At 38.2% G+C, this 22691-nt stretch overlaps 1 protein-coding gene across 5 annotated transcripts in view; it reads right to left on the bottom strand.

The window, feature by feature from the left end:
- The window catches only part of map4k3a (mitogen-activated protein kinase kinase kinase kinase 3a), a 265585-nt gene that overhangs the window by 68993 nt on the left and 173901 nt on the right, over positions 1-22691 (bottom strand). For 2 of the 5 annotated variants that reach the window (XM_072265706.1, XM_072265707.1), the window contains exons 13-17: positions 14313-14387; positions 8459-8537; positions 8143-8201; positions 7409-7471; positions 3178-3236 (exon numbers count right to left, since the gene is read on the bottom strand). In XM_072265706.1, coding sequence (XP_072121807.1) covers positions 3178-3236; positions 7409-7471; positions 8143-8201; positions 8459-8537; positions 14313-14387 — 335 coding nt within the window. The remainder of the gene's footprint in view (positions 1-3177; positions 3237-7408; positions 7472-8142; positions 8202-8458; positions 8538-14312; positions 14388-22691) is intronic. The other 3 variants (XM_072265708.1, XM_072265709.1, XM_072265710.1) reach the window with 3 other exon arrangements.

The raw sequence follows: 22691 nt of genomic DNA, 5'->3' as shown, positions 1-22691 counted from the left end.
TGCAATCTTGCGTTGAGAAATGTTCCTTTTAAACTGACTAACAATTCTCTCACAAATTTTGGCACAAAGGGGTGAGCCACGACCCATCCTTGCTTGCAAAGACGGAGCCTTTGATGGAGGCTACTTTTATACCCAGTCATGATACCTCACCCGCTACCAATTAACCTGCTTAATGTGGAGTCTTCCAAACCGGTGTTACTTGAATATTCTGTGCACTTTTCAATCCTATTTTAACTCTGTCCCAACTTTTGTTGAGTGTGTTGCAGCCATCAAATTCTAAATTTGTGTATATTTACAAAATACAATTAAGTTGGTGGGTAAAACTACTGAAAATCTTTTCTTTGTACTTTTGTCAGTTAAATAAAGGTTCATGTGAATTAACATATCACAGATTTTTGTTTTTATTGCATTTTGGAAAATATCCCAACTTTTCTGGAAATGGGGTTTGTAGAATCTGCATTTGTTTTACCTTCACATTAACGGAACAATTTTTGATTAAAGAGTGGAGTGGGGCGTGATATCAAACTTAAAAGTTCCAGATGTACCCAAAGGAACACTCTGTCAGAATGTCTATTCACAGATGCATAATCAGCAGCTAGCGCTTCCAGTCCACTGGCTATGGTATTTTCAATCGGAAACTTAAGAACACGCTAAATGCATCATCTGTTGTGAAGGCTGATACCCCGATTAGGAACAGGCTTCCTTAAAATAGTTCAGTTAGTGATCCATTAACAATACCATCACATCCCAACAATCTGAGTAATGTCAAAAAGAACCAGATTTTGCTGAATAAATGTTGAAGATATGTAGATCAGACCCTTGATCTGCAAATAAAACCTTATTTAAAGGTATGCATCACCAGCACCAGCCTACCCACCATCAATGACACAGAAGCAAATTCCAAAATCGGAGGTGCAAAGGGACCTGGGAGTCCTCGCGCAGGATTCCCTAAAGGAAGGCGAATGCAATGCTACGTCTTCATTTCGAGGGGACTGGAATATAAAAGCAAGAATATAATGCTGAAACTTTATAAGGCGTTGGCCAGACTGCATTTGGAGCATTGCAAGCAGTTTTGGGCCTCTTATCAAAGAAAGGTTGTGCTGGCATTGGAGAGGAGGTTCGCAAGAATGATCCCAGGAATGAAAAGGTCAGTGTATGAGGAGTGTCTGATGGCTCTGGGCCTGTATTCTCTGAAGTCTAAAAGAATGAGGAGAATCTCACTGAAACTTATCGAATATTGAAAGGGCAAGATACAGTGTATGTGAAGAGGATGTTTCCAGTAGTGGGGGAATTTAAGACCAGAGGGCACAGCCTCAGAATACAAGGACACCCCTTTAGAACAGAGATGAGGACTAATTTCTTTAGTCAGGGGTGGTGAATCTGTGAAATTTATCACCACAAATAGCTGTGGAGGCCAATTCATTGGACATATTTAAAGTAGATGTTGATAGGTTCATGATCAGTCTTGGCTTCAAAGGTTACAGGGAGAAGGCAGGATAATAGGATTGAGAGGGATAATGAATCAACCATGATTGTATGGCGGAGAAGACTTGATGGGTTGACTGGCCTAATTTTGCTGCAATGTCTTATGTGTACAGAAAAGTGCCAGAAGGAGGCCAGCAATATCATGAGGGATCCCATCCACACTCCTTATGGACATTTATCCTACTCCCATCCCTGCTCAGACCAGTAGGCTCAAAAACAGTTACTTCCACCAAACCGTCAGACTGATCACCACCTCCACACGTTAACCACTCCATCCATCTCCAAATCCACATAGCCATTCCCCTCCACAGCCTCTCAGCACCCCCACCCCCACCCATGACCGCCACTTTATGCTTACACTCCACACCTCATACCCACACTGACACAGTCACTGTCCGACTGTGTTTTCATACGCACTGTTGCTACCTGGAAGAGTTCCTCTTGTCAAGAGTCACTTTACTTCAACATTTCCTGTCAGAGTCACCTTATGCTCAGATACTCCTGCACCTAGCGTCACTTTATGTACAGTCTGTGTATAGAAGCTAATCTTATGTATATACACCCACATTCAACAGTTGTTTGCACATTTTTTATAGAATTGTTTTTATATTTATTGTTTTATTATGCTTATTATGCAGTGTTTTGCTGCATCAGATCTTTCTTGCTCCTTTACAGTCATGTACTGAAGAATGAGAACAAACAATCTTACATCTTGAACTAAACTCAGCAGCTAAGAAAGATACTTCACTGTCTCACAGAACATTCTGCAATTTAAAATTGTGTACTTCCCCCTTTCCTTTCCTGTCCTGATGAAGGGTCTCCACCCAAAACATCAAATGTTTATTCCCCTCCATAGATGCTACCTGACTTGCTGAGTTCCTCCAGTATTTTATGTCTGTTGCTCAATTAATCTGTCAAATATGTCTGTTGCTCAATTAATCTGTCAAATATGTGATCCACTTTATCAAATCATCAGTGCTACAGCATTACAATTCACATCAGTTTTATTTGGTGGTGGGAATTTCATCTGAGTCACAAGCCCAAGGATCTCAAGCTAAACTCTAGAATTTGGACACACTATAACACCTGTCTGTAGCATAGTGGGAACATTGCACATTTCAGATCAGATGTGAAACCATACCCACCTCTCCTCTCCAATGGATATGGAAAATCCCACAGCAATATTTAAACAGCGAAGGATTTTGCCCAATGCCCTGACAAGTGCTCACTCAAGCAATGCTTTCAAAGCAGTTAAAATAATCAGTTGTTGCTGCATGTGAGGACTTGGCCTACATAATAAAAGATACTAACTCAAATAGGATCCATTCAAGCGCTCTGGGTTGGTACACAAATAAAAGTTCATCTCTCCAAGTTAACTATAGATGTTTCCTGCCAGTGATTTAGGAAAGCAGACAGTACATATCCTCAAGTCTAAAACAGGGATTCTCAGCCTGGGCTCTACAGACCTATTGCTTAATGATATTGGTCCAAGACATAAAAAAGGTTGGGAACCCCTGGTCTAAAACATGGTCATTATTGCTGATCTTTGCAATGCACAGAAAGGATAAAAAGGGTACACTTGTACATTCTTCCAAGGCGTTTAAAAATGTACAGTATCTTTTTTAAAAATTATTTAGCCAGGCATAACACATACAGTAAAATACAAAGCAGAATCAACTGTATAAGGCTTACTTATTTCCACTAAAAAAATAACTGCTTTGGGGTCCTTGGCCATATTCCAGCTGTAGATCCTGCAGTTAAAAGAAAACAAAAATCAAATAAATATGATTTACGTCCACTATAATGTAAAACACAGAACAGCCTTGCGCACCTCTAACTAAGACAAAAATTAATGGAAGAATGATTCTGTGTTAGACAGGATAGAGTTGCAAAAAGATTGAAGCAAAGAAACTGAACTCGAAGCATTGCAGCTATTAGCACAATTCACTGGCAAGTATGTAAATTTGATTTGTTCACAATCTATGTACAACATTGCTCTAGTGAACCTCAAGAAGAAATTAACCATGAAAGACAAGTTTAGCTATGAATAGGGCAACTGATTCACATTGTCCAATAAAAAATGCCCAATTTCCATAGGTGAGAGTAACTTTCCCCAGTAAGATCATTTGCTCAACAGCACTTCAACTTAAGCCAGCAGAATATGAGTGCCTTCACTCTACCTCAGTCAACTCATTCAAGAATTAAGGACAGTTGCTGCAGCTTACAGTGATGGTTGGCTAGGTAACACACCTGCCAAGTTCAGAAGGTGTAGGATCCACACGAATTCCAAAGCATTCAATTGAGCCTACCAATCCAGGGTAGCAGTGACACATGCATACTGTGTCAGATGAGGTCTGCAATACAGGTGGACTTCGAATATCCCATGGCACTATTTGTAGGACAGTAGGGCAGAATCAGAATCAGTTCTCACAAGTAACCTGCTCATTATTTTGCTCTATCATCTAAATCAGATCAGGTTTTTTGCAGGACCTAACTACGGACAAGATACAAGATGTTGCCTTGGTCGGACATTATAATTATATCTTTTGTTCTCTCTTTTCAGTGCCACTTGACTGACAATAGATTTTTTCATGCTGTGAATCACAGCAATCAGTTTGGGTCTCATTTCTACCCCAGTGGGCTGACAAATCCATAAAGCTGGCACATTAACACATCCTGCTGAGTTAGTTACAGGACAGAACAAAAACTGAGGGAGGATATAAAAAACAATTCCAATAACCCAACCCATCAGTCACATCATAATACATCATTTGCCCTAGCCATGAGCCAAATCACAGATTTTCACAGAATTCATACCTAAGCATTTGAAAAGTGAGCACATAAATCTGCAACTTAAGCAATACTTTATTTTAAGGGGACATCAACATGAAGACAATTCTTGGTATTGTATTGTAATCCAAGGAAAATCAGAAGGAAACTGCTTGGAAGCTTTAGACCTATCTGTCTCAATTCTGTATGCATCTTTTCACAAGAGTCAGTAGTACTTTAGTCCTTAGAATTGTAAAAGATTTTAAAATTTAAGTTCTCAGAAAGGAAGATTCAATGAAAGCAGTGATGCCCAAACTGTTAATCTTTTTTTTAAATTATGTTGCATTTTAAATTTTTGTCATTTTTATTCCAAAATTTCTATCTCTTTATCTCCATGTTCCCTATTCCACAGCTCCAATTGCTACTCCACCCTTACACAGTACGGGTGTGGATTAATGGAGAACAGCTTCTTTATGTCTCAGTCTCAGTTTAAAAGCTCAGTCGGCAATGACAGCAAGCCACTCAAAAGTGAAAGGTGACACATTCAAACTCAGCGCAACCCTTCATAATATCACAAATCAAGACCATCAAATCGTCAACCTGCGTAGGGAAGGCTCACTAAAAATTAGGATTCATTTCACCATCAAAGTCAGTGAGCTCAGAGAAAAGATTCTTTCCTGAACCTGCCATCAGTCTTTAGATTAATAGTGATTAACAATAATTAAACATTTCATAGCTATAAACCCATGGTGATGTCTGCTGTCTTCCCCTTTAAATAAAGCATTACTGAATCATGACATTACATCACAGAAAGAATAAGAACAATGAGACCTGCATCTTCTCTTGAATATGTTGGTAGGACAATACATCATTTCAATACCACTTAGCTCTGCAATACTTACATTTTGTTTTGCCTTATACCATGCTTATTTAGTATTTAGGTGGTTAACAGAGAAGATTAAATGTTTGAAATTTTTACATTCTTTTCTTTTGAAAAACAAATGAATTATCACAATTGAAGCTTCAGTCATTTCTTTTCCAAAACACTGTTAAAGGCATTTTGCACAAATTATTTATTAACCTAATAACAAGGGAAGAGCAATATTTGTTTTAAAACCCCAAGTACAGGTATCCCCCGCTTTTCGAAAGTTCGCTTTACGCCATTTCACTTTTTTTTTTACGAAAGACCTACATTAGTACCTGTTTTCGCTAACCAAAGGAAATCCGAAGAGGATTTTCGCTTTTACGAAAAAAGGCAAAAAGTGAAAATAGCGTTCAGCGTTTGTTTTGCAGCGAGCCGTTATAGAGGCAGCGCGCACCCCGAGCAGCAAGAGTGGCGCCGCCAAGCTGCTTCCCCGGGAACTACACTCAGCATCTCAGCATCAAGCCGCCATAGCTTTGAGCTGTGTCTGTGAGCATCTGTGCTTTATCTCGATTTATTTTGTGCATCCGTTAGCAAGATGTGTCCTAAGGTATCAGAAAAGCCTAAGAGAGCTCATAAGGGTGTTACGCTTAGTGTAAAACTGGATGTAATTAAGCGTTTCGATCGTGGTGAATGAAATAAAGACACTGCGCATGCATTGAACTTGCCTGCAACACTGTACATACATTATTTCTACTTTATATCATTCCTGCTTTTACTATATGTTAGTGTTATTTTAGGTTTTATGTGTTATTTGGCATGATCTGGTAGGTTATTTTTTGGGTCTGGGCACAGTCAAAAAATTTTCCCATGTAAATTAATGGTAATTGTTTCTTTGCCTTACGCCATTTCAGCTTACGGAAGGTTTCATAAGAACGTACTGCTTTCGGATAGCGGGGGAAACCTGTACTTCCACTCTGTAAGAAGACCAGCATGACAATTTCACATCAGATGTACATTCCTGAGGGATGCCTGAAATAAATGGGCTTCAACATGAATACAATTATTGGTATTGCATGGTGATTGAAGGAAAATCAGAAAGAAACAGCTTTTGCTAGCTTCAGTCCCAAGAACTGCTGCTGCCTCACAGCTCCACTGGCCTGGGTTCAATCTTGAGCTTTGTGGGGTTGGTATGTGCTCGTTATAACTACACTGGCTTCCTCCAGCTGTTCCTCCCCCATAAGACAATATACGCTGCTTGGTAGATCAGTTGGCTGCTGTATATGGTTACTGTGTGCCAGTGGATGACGGAAGAAACAGGCTGGAGTTAATGGCATTAGAGAGAGGATGCATTGAGGAAAATAAGTAGATGAATTTAATTGATGATACTGCTCTGCAAGCTGATATAATCGCAATAGGCCATACATTTCATACAACATGGAATGAGGATATATGAAACTTAATGAGCAAGTTGAGTCTAAACTGCTCACTCTTCATTAAATAATTATTAGTGTTCTTCCCTATTCCCACTCCAATGTTCATCAAGTCCAACATGTCCAGTACTGTCTGGCACTATATTCTCACTAAACTCAAGATTAGCAAACAAAACAACTGATTTTAAAGCATTCAATTATTGACAAAGTCACTATTCAAATCAGTACAAGCACTCCAATGAACTTAAAAGTACAGAACTTGCATTATGTTAATTTATGATTACAGAGATCACTCCAGAGAGTGCATCAGATACCAAAAGGTGAAGACTCCAATTTCTATACCTCACTACTTTTTTATTTGTGTTTTTCTTGCATTACTTATTTTAACAGGCAGGCAAAGGATGGGTTTCACCAAGTTAAAGGTACTAGACAAATGACGACTCTTCCTTTGAATATAAATAGAAAGTATTTTTAAAGACATTAAAATTAAAATTTTGAAGGATTTTTTTCCAGCAGACATAATTTATCCACCATTTTAAATATAATTGTATAGATTATTCCTACTGAATAAAACATCAATACTACACAATAAAGAGATTCATGTTAGGGACTATGGTAAAATTAAATCATAAATAAGCATGGTAATGCAAGTATATGGATGCTCCCAAATGCAATTCTAAACATCAATGTATTAAAGTTCAAACAGCTTTACATTAAAAATTAATTACAGGATAGCTGTTGAGTAGGTTTTATGTTCCCTAGCATAACCTATGAAAGAATCACAAAAGATGAGGTTTAAGAGAGAATGATTGACAGGAAGCAGACACCTAAAAATGACAGACAGGAATGTGAAAAATACCAGATTAGATCTTGCTGTGTAGTAGATCTCTTCTGAAATGTCGAAAAAATCATCACAGTTGGGCTGTTCAGCAGACAAAGACCAAAAAAATCTGTTACTTATATTAAGCCCAAGAAACAACCAAAAGGAAATCACTTACTATTAAATTTCCCTTAAACTTAACCATCTAACCTCAGTAACACTTACATTAAGCGGAAAGGTACATGAATAGGAAAGGTTTAGAAGGATATGGGCCAAACACTGGAAGATGGGATTAGATTAGAGGGAATTTTGGTTGGCAAGGACCAGTTGGGTCAAAAGCTTTCTTTCTTTGCTATATGACTCTATTAGAACTAAGCTCTGCATTATGTTTGAGATATATATTTAGTTATAGTGTAGTATACAAGATATTTTGAACATGACTATAAGGACCATGTCAGAAGGTTATGCATAATGCAGTTCTTCATTGGATTGAATCTTAAAAATAAATCTGTGTACAAACTTGATTTAATTTAAAATCAGACTGTCTTCTATTTTTTGTGCATAAAAAATATTATCTCTTATTTCTATCACCGTTTTAAACACAACTTGCTATGAATCCTTTAACTTCAGAGAAGGTGGAGCTGTTTTCATCAGTTAAGACCGCAAATTAAAAACCTCTTAATCACATCACATCTGTAAATACAGGTATGTACAATTTCCAAAACATCAAATTAATTGCTTAAACAGCGTCCAAACCCAAGTACCTTACTTACAAGTTCATGATGAGGCTCGGTCTCCTTTCGCATTGGTGGATCAAATTTTATTTGTCCAACTGCAAAGAAGTTGACAGTAAGACATCATACATTGCAAAAACACAAAAGTGCAGTCAGTGCAAATACCAAAGAATTAAAACTGCAGCCAAAGCACAAGAGAGTTGGGAAGAGGAGGCTAGTAACACAAACAAAATGGGGGGCGGGGTATAGATAGAGACAAAAAGTACTTTAAAAATTGAAATTTTAAAATTTCCAAAATAAATTGTAGAGATGCATCTTTTCTCCTGAAACATCCATTAGGAGATTTAGAACTTACAGTTAATCTCTGACCGTGTTCTCTCTTCCCTCACATTTCTGCTAGTTGACTGAATTCGGTGAGGAACAGAAATTGGAGGCTGAAGAGAAAAAGAACACAAAGTTAGGGCTCTTTTTATAGGTATTACTAAATTTTCCACTATAAATTGTTTCCACTGAAAAATAACTACATTTTTACTCCATGTTACATATAGTACATATACAAAACAGGATTACCAGGCCTAACCTAGAATCTGTTTTACTGTAAGTTACATGCAGTTAGTTATTTCAGAAAAGAGGCATGCATGGAATGCAGATTCCCAACATTGGATCATGTTCACAATGCACATTTAATATCAACCACATATTCTTTGTATATTTAGTAAAGAATTGATAAAAGTTTACTCTGCTATCTCATTAATCGCTCCACTTTTGATTTAAATTGTTTATCTGGGGGCACTTCTTAAATGAAAAAGGTTTATGAAAAACTAGTATGTTTCCATATCAATACTTCCTTTACAGTTAAACTGAGTGCCTTTAATCAGAAATGTACTTAAATTCTTAAATAAAAATAGAAAAGGGCACATTGTCAGACCTCAACATTTCACTTGATTACGCCACAGCAAATGTTTGAAATTTAAATCTATGCTCTAACATGCTGTATTAGAATTGTCAACCAATAATAAAATACTGAAGTTTAACTTTCAGCATAATTTAACAACTTGCGTTGTCTCTTGACTGAATTCATATCAAGCACAACAAATGTGAACAATAACCAATAGATTCTGAGAACATCTCCCTAATTAAAATAAAATTTAATTTAAAAAATGTATAGGGTACACATGAAGTGTTGTTGTCCAATTGGTTAAGAAAGAGAAACAGCTAAGCTTAAGGTTTGCTATCTACTTTGTGCTGTTTAGTTAGTGACATCAATGATGAGTGATGATTAGGAAAGGAGAAACCGGTTAGTGTGGAGTAATAGGACTGAATTGAACATAGCCATTTAAACTACTGATAATCATGATATTTACAGCAAACAATGGTAACTTCAATGAGATATTAGAAGATGACTGATGTAATTTAATCACAACTTAGTCATAAGTAATCAAGTTTTCATAAAGAAAAAAAAAAGACTGGAACAAAAAACAGCAGTAATAGCTTTTTGGCCTTATTCCCACTCCATCCCAGTATCCCGTGATGCTGTGTTGAGAAAGCTATCTAGCTCCTTAAGAATATTCAGTGTTTTGGCCTTCACTTCCTTCAGAGGTAGAGAATTCCACGCTCATCACTCTGCAAGTGGAAGTGTTTCCCACTGGTTCTCCTAAATGCGTTACCCAATTTCCCCAAGTATGTGAGCTCTCATTCTCGACCCCCAGCCAGTATTCCTGCAGCAGTTATGCCTGAATTTTTTGAACACTTCAATGAGATCCTGTTGCCTAAACTCCAGTGAATATACATTTGGTTGATCTGATCACTCCTCGTAAAACATCACGAGGTGGAGCGCATAAAATTGGCTAGAAGTAAAAGAGACAAAAGACCAGCATAAACAGTAAGGGGAGAACGATCAAAAGTGCTGCCTTCCCTTCCATTACATTTCAACTATCAAAATGCTATTTTTAATGAAAGGAAGAAATTGGCCCATTTTAATATTTTAGTACACCCAGTATCCTAAGTAGATCTGCAATTGAATCAAAGTGTATTTGGGACTACACCATACACATCACAAACAATCTGCTATTGACTTCAATTCATAATGACTCACTACATAATAGTGCAACACACATAAAAGTAGCTGGTGAACGCAGCAGGCCAGGCAACATCTCTAGGAAGAGGTGCAGTCGACGTTTCAGGCCGAGACCCTTCGTCAGAACTAACTGAATCCTTCAGTTAGTCCTGACGAAGGGTCTCGGCCTGAAACGTCGACTGCACCTCTTCCTACAGATGCTGCCTGGCCTGCCGCGTTCACCAGCAACTTTTATGTGTGTTGCTTGAATTTCCAGCATCTGCAGATTTCCTGTTGTTTACATAATAGTGCAATCACTTTAAATGTTAATTACATCAACAATCTCTTTCAGGTTTGAAGCATCTGCAGTTTTCAAATTTTCAGCATTTTTAATCAACCCTGTTTGAACAGCTTTTCATCAAAAGAACAGAAATCAAACAAATAAAAGCAATTAAGAACGCTCTCAAAATACAGGCAGCAAATGTTCATGTTTCTTTACAAATCGGTCACACTGGGATTAAAAAAAACAGTTCAATCTGGTACTTTACGCTGGCTTAACGTACCACAAATTTTCACCAAGTTAAAACTAGATATGACTGCACAAATAGATTTAGATCAATCCAATGTTTCCAGAATGGAGGAAGGAATGTTAAATATGCAAGCAGTATAGTGATACAAGGACATTAACATATTTGTATACAATTCATGCACCAAAGCAATATACTTTAAACTGTGTTTTAGCAAATAGTGGATGCCACATTTTCTCAAGGAAATTATTATGCAATGCAAAAAAATGTTAACATTCAATATAAAATGCAGGAAGAAGTAGAGTCAAATTCAATACAAACTAACATTTGGCACAAACTCTCAAAGCAAAAAAAATAGATTAAGTTTCACTTCATTGCCCAAGTGTTTTGAGTTTGCCAACTGATGTGCATTCATCACAATTAACTGCAGGAAAGTTGATATGACACGTTAACTTTGTTTATTTTGTTAAACATACAATTGATTCAAGCTCACATCTCCATTATTCTTCAGGGGGAGCCCATTCAAGAAATGGCTGCGTTCAAAATATAGTACAATTTTTTAAAAAATAAAATCTTATGGACTTGCATCTGCAGAATTCCTGTTGTTTGCGATCTTATGGACCATATATTTTAGTAGATAAACGCCTGGGAACTCATCCCCTGTAACCCATATAAAGAAAAATTACCTGCTTCTAAGAGCATTAAGCACAGTAAATATCTTCCTAATTTACTCCACTGACCATACTAGGGAATATGAGAGATAAAGGGGTTTATTCTGCTTGACTGTAGGTGACTAGCCATGTTCCACAGAGGTTGGTATTGGTTACACTACCTTCACATTAAACTTTAAATGATCTGGATGATGGAATTGATGGCTTTGTGGCCAAGTCTGCAGACAATACAAAGATAGGTCGAAGGGCAAGTAGTGTTGAGGAGGCAGGGGGTCTGCAGAAAGACTTCGGCAGATTAGGAGAACGGGCAAAAGAAGTGGCAGATGGAATACAGTGTAGGGAATTCTTTATTCATGCACTTTGGTAGAAGGAATAAGGGTGTCTGGACTACTTACCAAACGGAGAACAAACCCAGAAATTGAAACTGCAAAGGGACTTAGGAGTTGTAGTGCAGGATTCCCTAAGGGTTATCTTGCAGGTTGAGTCAGTAGTAAGTAAAGCAAATGTAATGTTAGCATGCATTTCAAAAGGACTAAAATATAAAGGCAAAGATGTAGTTCTGAGGCTTTATAATGTTTTTGTCAGGTCACATTTGGAGCGTGTGAGCAGTTTTGGACCCCATATCTAAGAAAGGATGCACTGGCATTGGAGAGGATCCAGAGGAGGTTAACAAGAATCTCAGAAATGAAATGGTTAACATATGAGGAGCATTTGGTAGATCTGGGCCTGTACTTGCTGGAGTTTAGAAAAATGAGGGAGGGATCTCATTGAAACCTACTCAGTATTAAAAAGCCTAGATAAAGTGGACATGAAGAGGATGCTTCCAATAGCAGGACGGTCTAGGACCAGAGAGAGCAGCTTCAGAAAACAAGAACATCCCTTTAGAATAGAGACGAGGAAAAATTCTTTAGCCAGATGGTGATAAATCTGTAGATTTCATTGCTACAGACCACTGTGTAGGCCAAGTCATTGGGCATATTTAAAGTGAAAGTTGGTAAGTTCTTGATTAGTAAAGGTGTCAAAGGTTACAGGGAGAAGGCAGAAGAATGAGGTTGAGAGAGCAAATAAATCAGAAATGATCTAATGGCAGAATGTATTCGATGGACTGAATGGCCTAATTCTGCTCCTGTGTCTTAATGTCTTATAGAGAACAACATACTGACACAACTACATTGCACATCTGCTGCTACTAACTGGGGATGAATATCCAAGCAAGGATGAACTCTTTTCCAATCATCTCTAAATTAATGTGCCAGAACTAACAAGCTACAAACTTTACTTTTCAAGCATTTGTTATAACTCTACATTTTCATTGTGATTCTAACTTATTAAAAATTCATATAGTTTTCATCATAGCAATTTTACAGCAAGACAGTCATTCCAACTCAATCACAAGCAAAGTTTCATTGACAAAACAGAACAACTGCGTTACTTGGACATTTGTCTGTAGTTATGTGTATGCAGATGCACTTGAGTGTATGAAGCCGAGTGATACAAATGGACATTTCAAGAGGACCAGCTGATTAGTTTAATATCCAAACCTTGAGCTGATTAGTTTTATATCCAAATCTCCATTCCTCACAACTACTTGCTCAGATATTTTAATTACATCATTAATGCTACCAAATGATACAGCAAATAAGAGCGTTATTTGTCCCAGAAATTACAAAAAAAAAACTCAAAAGAAAACTAATACTCCAGGGCTGATCCTATCTGGGAATATCAACATCCAACTGATCAAGATCATAAATGCAGAAACTTTTTAGACTCCTAAGTTCATAGCAATGTGTTTGGAACAGGTTGAGATGGATGGGGAAAAAAACGTTTTGCACATACATTTAAGAGAAATTTGGATAGGTACAAAGATGAGGGGGTATTGTAGTGCTATCATCCAGTTGTAAGGGCCTGTTTCTGTGCTGTATTCTATGACTCAATTACTCTATTTTGGGTCTAATTAAACAATATGGCTCTGTAGGTATTAAATCAATTTAGTTTTTTTAAAAAAACTTACATTTAACTTTAATACCAATATTACAAGTAGCCATATTTCACACACAATAATTGATTTATTAAAGTTAAGGATAATTGATACAGCCTATTTCTACTGATAGAGAAAATAATTTACCAACAAGTTCTCTTCATTTTTAATAACAAAAGATTACTCCAATACTTCTTCCAAAAAGTTCTACAACCTTCACAAAAAAGTAACACAAAAGAAAGATGGAGAACAAGGACACCACAGCATTGTCCTAAAGTCCACACTTTACCATGCATTGTATTCCTTTTAAGAAATGTGACAAGTTACGATATCAGAAATCTTTAACAAGGTGATGTCATAGATAGAAAAATATTTTGTTCTATTGCTTAAAATAAACATTAGTCTTGAGATGGAAAGAAAATATGCCAGAATTTTATTCCATTAGCCAAATCCATATAAAGTCATAATTGACTCAAATAATTTGACCAAAGCATAAACATTCCAATGCACCACACAGAAATTTTTAAGCATCATAAAAGCCTGGTAGTTTTTTTTACACTATTAACTATATGCAACATATTTCAAATGTATTTAGTAGAATATAGTGGTTAAAAACTTTAATACAAACTTATATTTGAGACCTGGTTAAACCCTGATATAAGGATTAGAATTAGTTTAAGTTTGTAATAAGGTTTGGAATGCTTGCATTTTTCTAAACAAAGTATTAAATTTGCAGTAGCGTTGTCAGTGCAAGCGTTTTTAGATTTGAGTTTTGCTGCAAACAAGCTAGTTAAAAGCATGATTCTAATTTTATAACTGTTGTATGGTCTGGGAGGACTATCAAATGAGTTGATTAGAAGACCGATCCTTTTTAAACAGCTGTATATCTGCAGCGATAGGCTGGCAGCAGTAAGCTTCAAGTAAGCAAATACACAGCCGAGGTTAATGGAATGCTCTGCGGGATATCAACAAAGTACCTTATTACGAGCAGCAAAACGTGCGGCTCGGCGTGCAAGAGGAGAAGCAGGTGAAAAGATTCCCAAAAATTTTAGCTGAGTTGGGAGAACAGGAAAAAAAATCAGAACAATCACAATAAATGAGGATGTGACTTCTTCTACAAATAAAGTTAATTACATCAAAAATGAGTGGAAAAGCCATTGTAATGCAGTGTCCAATTTAAAGAGGTTTATATTACCAACTGTATTAACCACATACAAGAACACCAGCGCTCACAAACATTTAAACAAAGAAGTTAAATTAGACTTGAAGATCTTTCTCAAACAAAGTCTGATTTTGAAATGCCAAACTCAGATTTGAAGTATCTGAAACAGAGGCTCTCAGGTCAGAGGGGAGTGATTTGCAGCTTCGTTTGCAACAAAGCATAAAATTGTACCAAAGACTGTCCTTTCATTTACAAATTGTGTATAAGGATATCCCACTGAAAAACAACTTTTCCCAATTTGTAACCATTTAGAAATTACTCCACTTTCTGCTCTGTGCAGTTTTTCCACATTATATTCCATCTGCCATGTGTTTGCCCTCTCTTAAGCCTCCTTATATCTTCCTATCTGATCACAATCTAACTGTATCAGAAAGCAAGCTAGGTAATATGAAATAACGGCAGTAAACTGCAAACTTGATAGTGATAAATTACAACAAGCTGCTAGAATACGTATGGCACATGGAGTATAATGTGGGGAAATGTGAGGTGATGTATTTTGGTAGGAAAAATGAGGTGAAGCAATACAACATAGTATATGTTGTTTTAGGAAGTGTATCAATCCCCAAGGTATTGGAAATGGCAAGACAGGTTGAGAAGGTAATAAGGCACACAATTCTGGGCTTTATCAACAGTGGAAATGCAAAAGGAGACTGCTGAAAGTTTATAAACACTGGTCCAAATGGACTACCAGGCCCAATTCTGGTCACATCATTATAGGAAGAATATGGAGTCCAGAGAAGATTTATGATGGGATTGCAGTTACAAAGATAAATTTGAAGGACTGGAGTTTCCTTTAGAGAAAGCAAAGGGGAAAATCAGACACAAGTATGTAAAATGCCAAGGGGTGAGTATTGAGAGATTGCTCCTTTTGGCAGAGGAATTCAGCACTAGCCCTCACAGGTATGAGATAAAAGTAAGATGAATTAAAAGTTACCAGGAAATTCCTTTCTCTTTATCCAGTGCAGTTGGAATCTGTAACACAGTCTGCATTGGTTGTGGAGGCAGATTCCATTGCAGTCTTCAGGAAGAACCAGATATATCTATGACATGGAAAAATTTGCAAAACTACAGAATTGACTAGTGGTTGGGGGATGGGTGGAACTAATGAGTCCCACTGGTAGAGACCAATGCCAAATGGCCTCCTCCCAATGGACTACCCATGCTATGATTTCATAGTGCCTTCAACCAAACTGTGATATACAACATAGATAGCAGGGACAATCCCTATAATACCCCACTAATCACAATCTGTCAACCCAAGAAAGCCTAATTTATTCTCATACTTTGCTTTCTGTCTGACAAACCCTCCTCAGCCCTGCACAATTCATTACCCTGAATTCAATATGCAGTTTCAGGTGCCAGGAGCTGTTACATGGAGTGAAAGATGGCGGGTTTAAAAAGCTGTGTCTTTTCAGTTTCAAATAGTAACAGCCTAAAAGAGGTGCAACTGTGAATTGTTAATTGTAAATTGACTGGGTAATTAAGGCTCAAGAGAGGATGTACTTTTTGCAGCAGTTGGTAAAATCCCAACTCTACACTGTCATCATGAAGTATCCTCACATCAGCCATTACTGTTCGGTTTGGTGCAGCATCCTCTTACAATATGTAAACTACAGTGAAATGTCAAGTCAGCAGAAAAGGTGACTGGCAGCAGTCTACCACCTCTAGCAGTAAATACCAGCTGAAGCCTACACCAAAGATGGTGCAGTGCTAACAGAAAAGCTCCAGTAGCTCTTACAAATCGTGGCAGTAAGAGACAATTTCACAGGAATTTAAAGACATATCTATCATCCACCTGTGTAAAAGAAAGGGAAACAGACATTCCTGCAACAACTATCAGGAATATTCTTGCTGGCTGTCACAGCCAAGATCTTCGCCAGGGTTCTTCTCAACCGTCTCACATCACACCTTGACATGGTCTCCTACCAGAGAGTTAGTGTGGATTCCAGAAAGAGCACGGGACTATCGACATGGTGTTTGCTGCAAGAGAAATGTCAGGAGCAAAACACTGAACTTTATTCCAGCTATGTCGATCTAAGGCTTTCAACATAGTTAGCAGGGAGGATCTGTGGAAGAGCAATGTCCAAGGAAATTCATCGCCATGGTGCTGCAGTTCCATGATGGCCTGCAATCTTGGTGCCAATGCTATTTAGTCTGGTGTTTTCTACCATGCTGACTGCTGCCTTTAGAGACAGTGACGTAGGCATCGGCATCAGATTCTGCACTGATGGGAAACTGCTCAACCTCAGGAGGCTCCAAGCAAAAACTAAAGTTATGACAGACATCACCAAACTTCCTTTTGTCACTGCACTGCAAACAATTTAAAACACTTTTTATAATATTGTTTATATTGTAAATATATGCTAGTATTTATGTATTTATGCACATTTTATTCCATTTTCATACTTTAACCTCTAACTTTGTTTATATCATTCTTTATTCTTTATAACTGTTGAACATTGCTGCATCTTGTTGCACGTTCCACCCTGATCAACACAACAGAGCAAATTCCTAATACCTATATGGTGAATAAAGTTGATAGATTATCCCTGAATTGCTAAGGGCCAATAAAAGGAAGTTAGGTTCAAGTAGAGCGGTATTGTTAAGTGAACAGGGTTAAAGTACAGAGCTGAGGCACTGGCTCAAGAGGTTTGGGCAAGAAGAGGCAAAGGTTAAGGTGAGGTTCTGGTAAGTTTCTCTTCCTTTCTTCTGCACTCCAATTAGAGCAATGGGAATGAGTGGAATGCTCCTCTAGTGGGATTTGGGAAGACAGGAAGTCCTCCAGCATCCTTTTTCTGATAATTACACCTGCAAGAAGTGCATCTGGCTGCAACTCCTTACTGACTGTGCTAGGGAATTGGAGCTCGACCATTTAGGAGACAGAGGAGTTCATTGACAAGAGTACAGTCAGGCAGTTACTCCTAAGTTGCACGATGCAGGTCACTGGGTGACCTTCGAGAGTGGCAGGTCAGCAAGTGGAGGGGCTGTAGGGATAGCACGTGTTAACTCTAAATGAAAAGACAGAACGCGAAAGGCTGAGCATGGTAGGACTAGTATTCAGAACTGCATACATCTCAATGAAGAAGTATTGCAAGTAATGCAAATAAACTTGGAGCATGGATAAGCACATGGCATTACAACGTTATAGACATCAGTAAGACCTGGTCATTGGGAGGGTAGGACTGGCAGCTCAATCTCCATTTCCATTACTCTTTTTCCATTTCTCTTTCTGGTTCCCCCGCTTACCCATTCCCTGTCATGGCAGTGCTCAGAGAAGAGGCTGGAGGGTTCATGTACTGAGGTAATATGAATGCAACTGAGGAATAAGAAAGGGGTGACCATGTTAATAGGATTTTACTATAGACCTCCCAATAATCTGTGGGATTTAGAGGAGAAAATGTGTAGAGAGATAGCAGAGAACTGCAAGAAAGATAAGGTTCTGATAGTAGGTGATTGTAACTTGTTGCATATTGACTAGGATTCAGAGTATAAAAGGACTGGATGGGATAGAGTTTGTCAAATGTGTTAGAGTTCCCAACCAGAGAGGGTGTAATACTGGATCACGAAGGATGAGACAGGGCAAATGACAGAACTAACGTTGAGTATTCATCTTCAGACTCCTGTACATTCTCCCTGATGATAGTAATTAGAAGCCTAATGTGGAGCATATTTTGCAGTTCTGGTCACCTACCAACAGGAAAATTTACAAGTCCCGAGAAAATTCTCAAGGATGTTGCCAAGACTTCAGTTATAGGGACACACTGAATAGGTTAGGTTCAGACTTTATTCCCTGAAGTGTAGGAAAATGAGGGGAGATTTGATATACAAAATTCTGAGGGGTGCAGACAGGGTTAATCCAATTAGGTTTTTTCCTCTGAGGGTGAGACTAGAACTAAAGGTCATAGGCTAAGGGTGGAAAGTGAAATATTAAAGGAACTTGGGGGGGAACTTCTTCACTCAGAGGTGCAAGTGTGGAACAAGCTGCCAGCAGGACTGGTAGAAGAGGGTTCAATTGCAACAATTGAGATAAGTCTGGGTAGGTACATGAATGAGAAAGGTATGGAGGGAGGGCTGTGGTCTGGATACAGATAGACGGGACTAAGCAGAAAAACAGGTTGGCACAGTCTTGTTGGATTAAAGGGGCTGTTTTGATGCTATAGTGTTCTATGACTCGGCTCTGATCTTGCTGACCAACCTCTTAAACTGATCTTCTTCAAAGCCATCTGAAAATTTAAATGTACCTCAAAAACAAAGCTTGTGGAGAATACAATAGGGAAAATTCAAGAGAGTTTTACTCTCAACCCCGGGCCTCCAATGAGCCCTATATAGACACTTTCCTGAATTCTTTAGATCTACCCAAGCTCACAGATTTACAGAATGAATGCCTATTAGAACCAGTAACTGCCAAAGAACTGAACAGGGCCATCTCTAGATTAAAGGCCGGAAAGTCTCCAGGCTCTGATGGGTTTACCTCAGAGTGGTACAAATCGCTGAAGTCACAGTTAGTTCGATTAATACTTAACACCTTTAATTAGATCTTACAGAGAGGAGAAATTCCACCTTCCTGGAGAGAAGCCATTATCTCAGTTATTCCTAAAGAGGATAAAGATAAACTAGAATGTGGTAATTACCGGCCAATCAGTGTTCTTAATTTGGACTACAAATTATTTACATCTATATTAGCGCGCAGACTGGAAAAGCTTCTACCTGGCCTCATCCACTTAGACGAGACTGGATTCACTCAGCAAAGATAAACTCAGGACAACATAAGGAGAATTTTACACATACTAGAACGGGTTATTAAGAATTGGACAGAGACAATGGTAGTGGGATTAGACGCTGAGAAAGCTTTTGATTCAGTTAGTTGGGTATTCCTATACAGAGTGTTAGGAAGATTCGGCTTTCAAGAAAAGTTTATTAAAGAAATCCAGACTTTATATGACAGCCCTACAGCTCGAATTAAGATAAATGGGGACCTCCCTGACTCTTATTTTAGAGAGAGGAACTAGACAGGGATGCCCAATTTCTCTTCTCCTTTTTGCACTACACATTGAACCTCTTGCCCAACTAATAAGACAGAGTGAAATTGTAAAAGGTATCAAGGTGGCAGGGATTGAACAGAAGGTGGCGCTATTCGCAGATGACATTTTAGTCTATTTGAGTGAACCAGAAAAATCATTTATAGGATTGTTTACACTGTTGGATGAGTTCAGGAAAATATCAGGTTATAAAATTAATGTAAAGAAAACGCAGGTTTTGTCCTTAAATTATACAGCATCCAAAAAACTGCAGGATACGTATGATCTTAAGTGGGAAGCTAAATCATTAAAATATTTAGGAATAACTTTGCCAAAAGATCTTTCAACATTGTCACAGGTAAATTATGGGCCATTAATTTCAGAGATAAAAGCAGATATACATTGGTGGAATCTTATCCCCTTTTTAAGTTTAAATTCAAGGATAAATACCATAAAAATGAATATTCTCCCTCGGTTACTTTACCTTTTCCGGACTTTACCTGTGGAGGTGGACGATAATCAAATCAGGGAATGGGACAAATGGATTTCCCGCTTTATCTGGCAAGTTAAGAAACCTAGAATCCGATTTAACACCTTACAGTTAGGAAAGGAAGGAGGAGGTATGGCACTTCCTTGTTTGAGAAATTATTTTTATGCTTCACAGATAACCCCTCTGTTATATTGGTGCAATAGGGAATATAAGGCCAGATAGAAGGAAATAGAATTTAGATTGATTGACAGTTTTCCTCTACAGGCCTCAATAGCGGACAAAGGATTGATGGCCCAATTGGAAAAGATTAAAAACAGCTTGATAAATCTCACATTAAGAGTATGGCAGAAGGTGGCTAATTCATGTGGAATCAATAACATGTTAAAACTTTTCAGATGGTGTGCGAATGATACCGAATTTCTTCCCAGCAGAGGAGATAAAAGATTTGAACTGTGGATAAAGAAAGGTCTTACACCCTACCTCTCATTCACACATAAAAGTGTATTACAAAGTTTTCAATCCCTGCAGGACAAACATGGCCTAGAACACAATGACTCTTTTTTAGGTATGACATCATGTTAACCAGAGTTGTAGATATACAGACTTACCAACAGTAGAATTAGAATTTTTCAAGATTCTGAATTCAGCTTACAGTTTAATACCAAGTAAATCAATTTCTCAATTATATAACGCCCTCACACATTGTATATTAAAGGGAAGTGGGAGAAAGAAGCAGTCATCTTGCTATCATGTGAAAGGGAGCATGCTTTGAAAAAAAATGTTCACCTTAATTATATAGGGCAGGGATTCCCAACCTGGGGTCCATGGACCCCTTGGTTAATGTTAGGGGTCCATGGCATAAAAAAGGTTGGGAACCCCCCAAAATAAAGCTAATTGATATCACCAAATTATCCATTTTAAGCACCCATATTATTTCACAAATTCTGGGGGGCGGGGGGAGAGAAATATTGAAGATCTCTACTTTTAAAATGTGTCCCAACTATTTCAGACATTTGAAAGCATATTTTGAATTGTTCAAGTTTAATTGTCATTTAACCATACGCGAATACCCATGAATACAACCAAATGAAAGAGCATTTCTTTGGGGCCAAGGTGCAAAACACAGTCACACACAACACAAGGCACATGTAGCACATAAGATAGCAATAAACATATTGCCACAGAAAAATATAGCCGAGGTCACTGACTCCATGAATGCTGCATGGCATAAATTCCAAATCCATTAGAATTCCCATGTTTGCTCTGTAAACAGAAGGGGAGCAGGAAGTAAATCCTGACAGAAAGTACAGGACTGCGGAAAAAAGGAACCTTGAATTAGAAAGTTTCAATATCTTCAACTTACAGAGGGGACATGAATATACTGATCAACAAAATGAATGTGAATTCACGGGTTTATACAGTATATATAATTAATCTGATTGCCAAGCACATATGCGTGAAAGATAAATTATCCAAATGAGCAGAAAACACAAGAGGAGCCACCAAAAAACCAAAAGGTTTTCTGACATAGCCCCTTCAGGTATGTGCTTGTTAAGTAACTGAGCCACACATATACTTAGATATCATAACGCCACAGATTTGACCTACAATCATTCCTAATCTGGTTTACGTCACTAACCCAGGCTGGCAACAGACAAAAGAAGGCAAGTCCCAAGGTGTACAAACACACTTAACCAGTATGTTCAGTGAACTGAATCCACTCATTCCCTCCATGGTTGAATTCCACATCTGAGAAAGGCCATTAAGGAGTAGGATCTTTGCCCAATATTCTTCCCTTTGAAGCTCCAACTCCAAGATTACAGCTCAGACTTGGCTGCTTTTTTTTAAAAGTTTGTAGGGATAGTATTGGGAAAAGAGAGGAGAGTCAGAGCTCAGATTAAGACTTAGCGACAGGGAGTTGGAAAAGTTGGAGGTCTGGCCCCCGCTCTAAGCTTGAAATCCAGCAACATGGAGGGGTGATGAAGGACATTTACAGTCCTGGCCTCTGCTCCACATGTAAAGGCCACCAACATAGACAGGTGATGAAGGACCCCATGGATGTTGGGCTGAGCCAGTTCTGTGTGTACTTGTGAGGAGGAGGTACAAGAGCCTCTCGGTCAGCATGCCTGGAGTTCAGGGTGCATCTGTAGATGTGAACTTCCCACTATTCAGGACATTTACAGAGACAGGTGTGTTAAAAGGGCCTGAAGGATCATTGAGGGCCCGAGTCACCCCAACCACAAACTGTTGCCCTGCTACCATCTGGGAAACGGTACCACAGCATAAAGCCAGGACCAACAGGCTCCGGGACAGCTTCTTCCACCAGGCTATCAGACTGATTAACTCACAATTGTATCAGTGTATTTCTATGCTATATTGACTGTCCTGTTGTACATACTATTTATTACAAATTACTATAAATTGCACACTACACATTTAGACGGAGATGTAACGTAAAGATTTTCAATCCTCATGTATGTGAAAGATGTAAGAAATAAAGTCAATTCAATTGAATTCAATTCAATGAGGTTTCAGGCATCAGGTCAAATTCAGGTAAGGAAACTTCATCTCCTTCTCAAGATTACCATCTCCCATCTTCCCTCAGCTGATGAATTGTATTCCTCCA

This window comes from Mobula birostris, chromosome 8 (genome assembly GCF_030028105.1).
Source record: "Mobula birostris isolate sMobBir1 chromosome 8, sMobBir1.hap1, whole genome shotgun sequence".
Classification (NCBI taxonomy): Eukaryota; Metazoa; Chordata; class Chondrichthyes; order Myliobatiformes; family Myliobatidae; genus Mobula; species Mobula birostris.
Note: the sequence above shows the minus strand (reverse complement) of the source record. Positions and strands in the feature narration are given on the sequence as shown.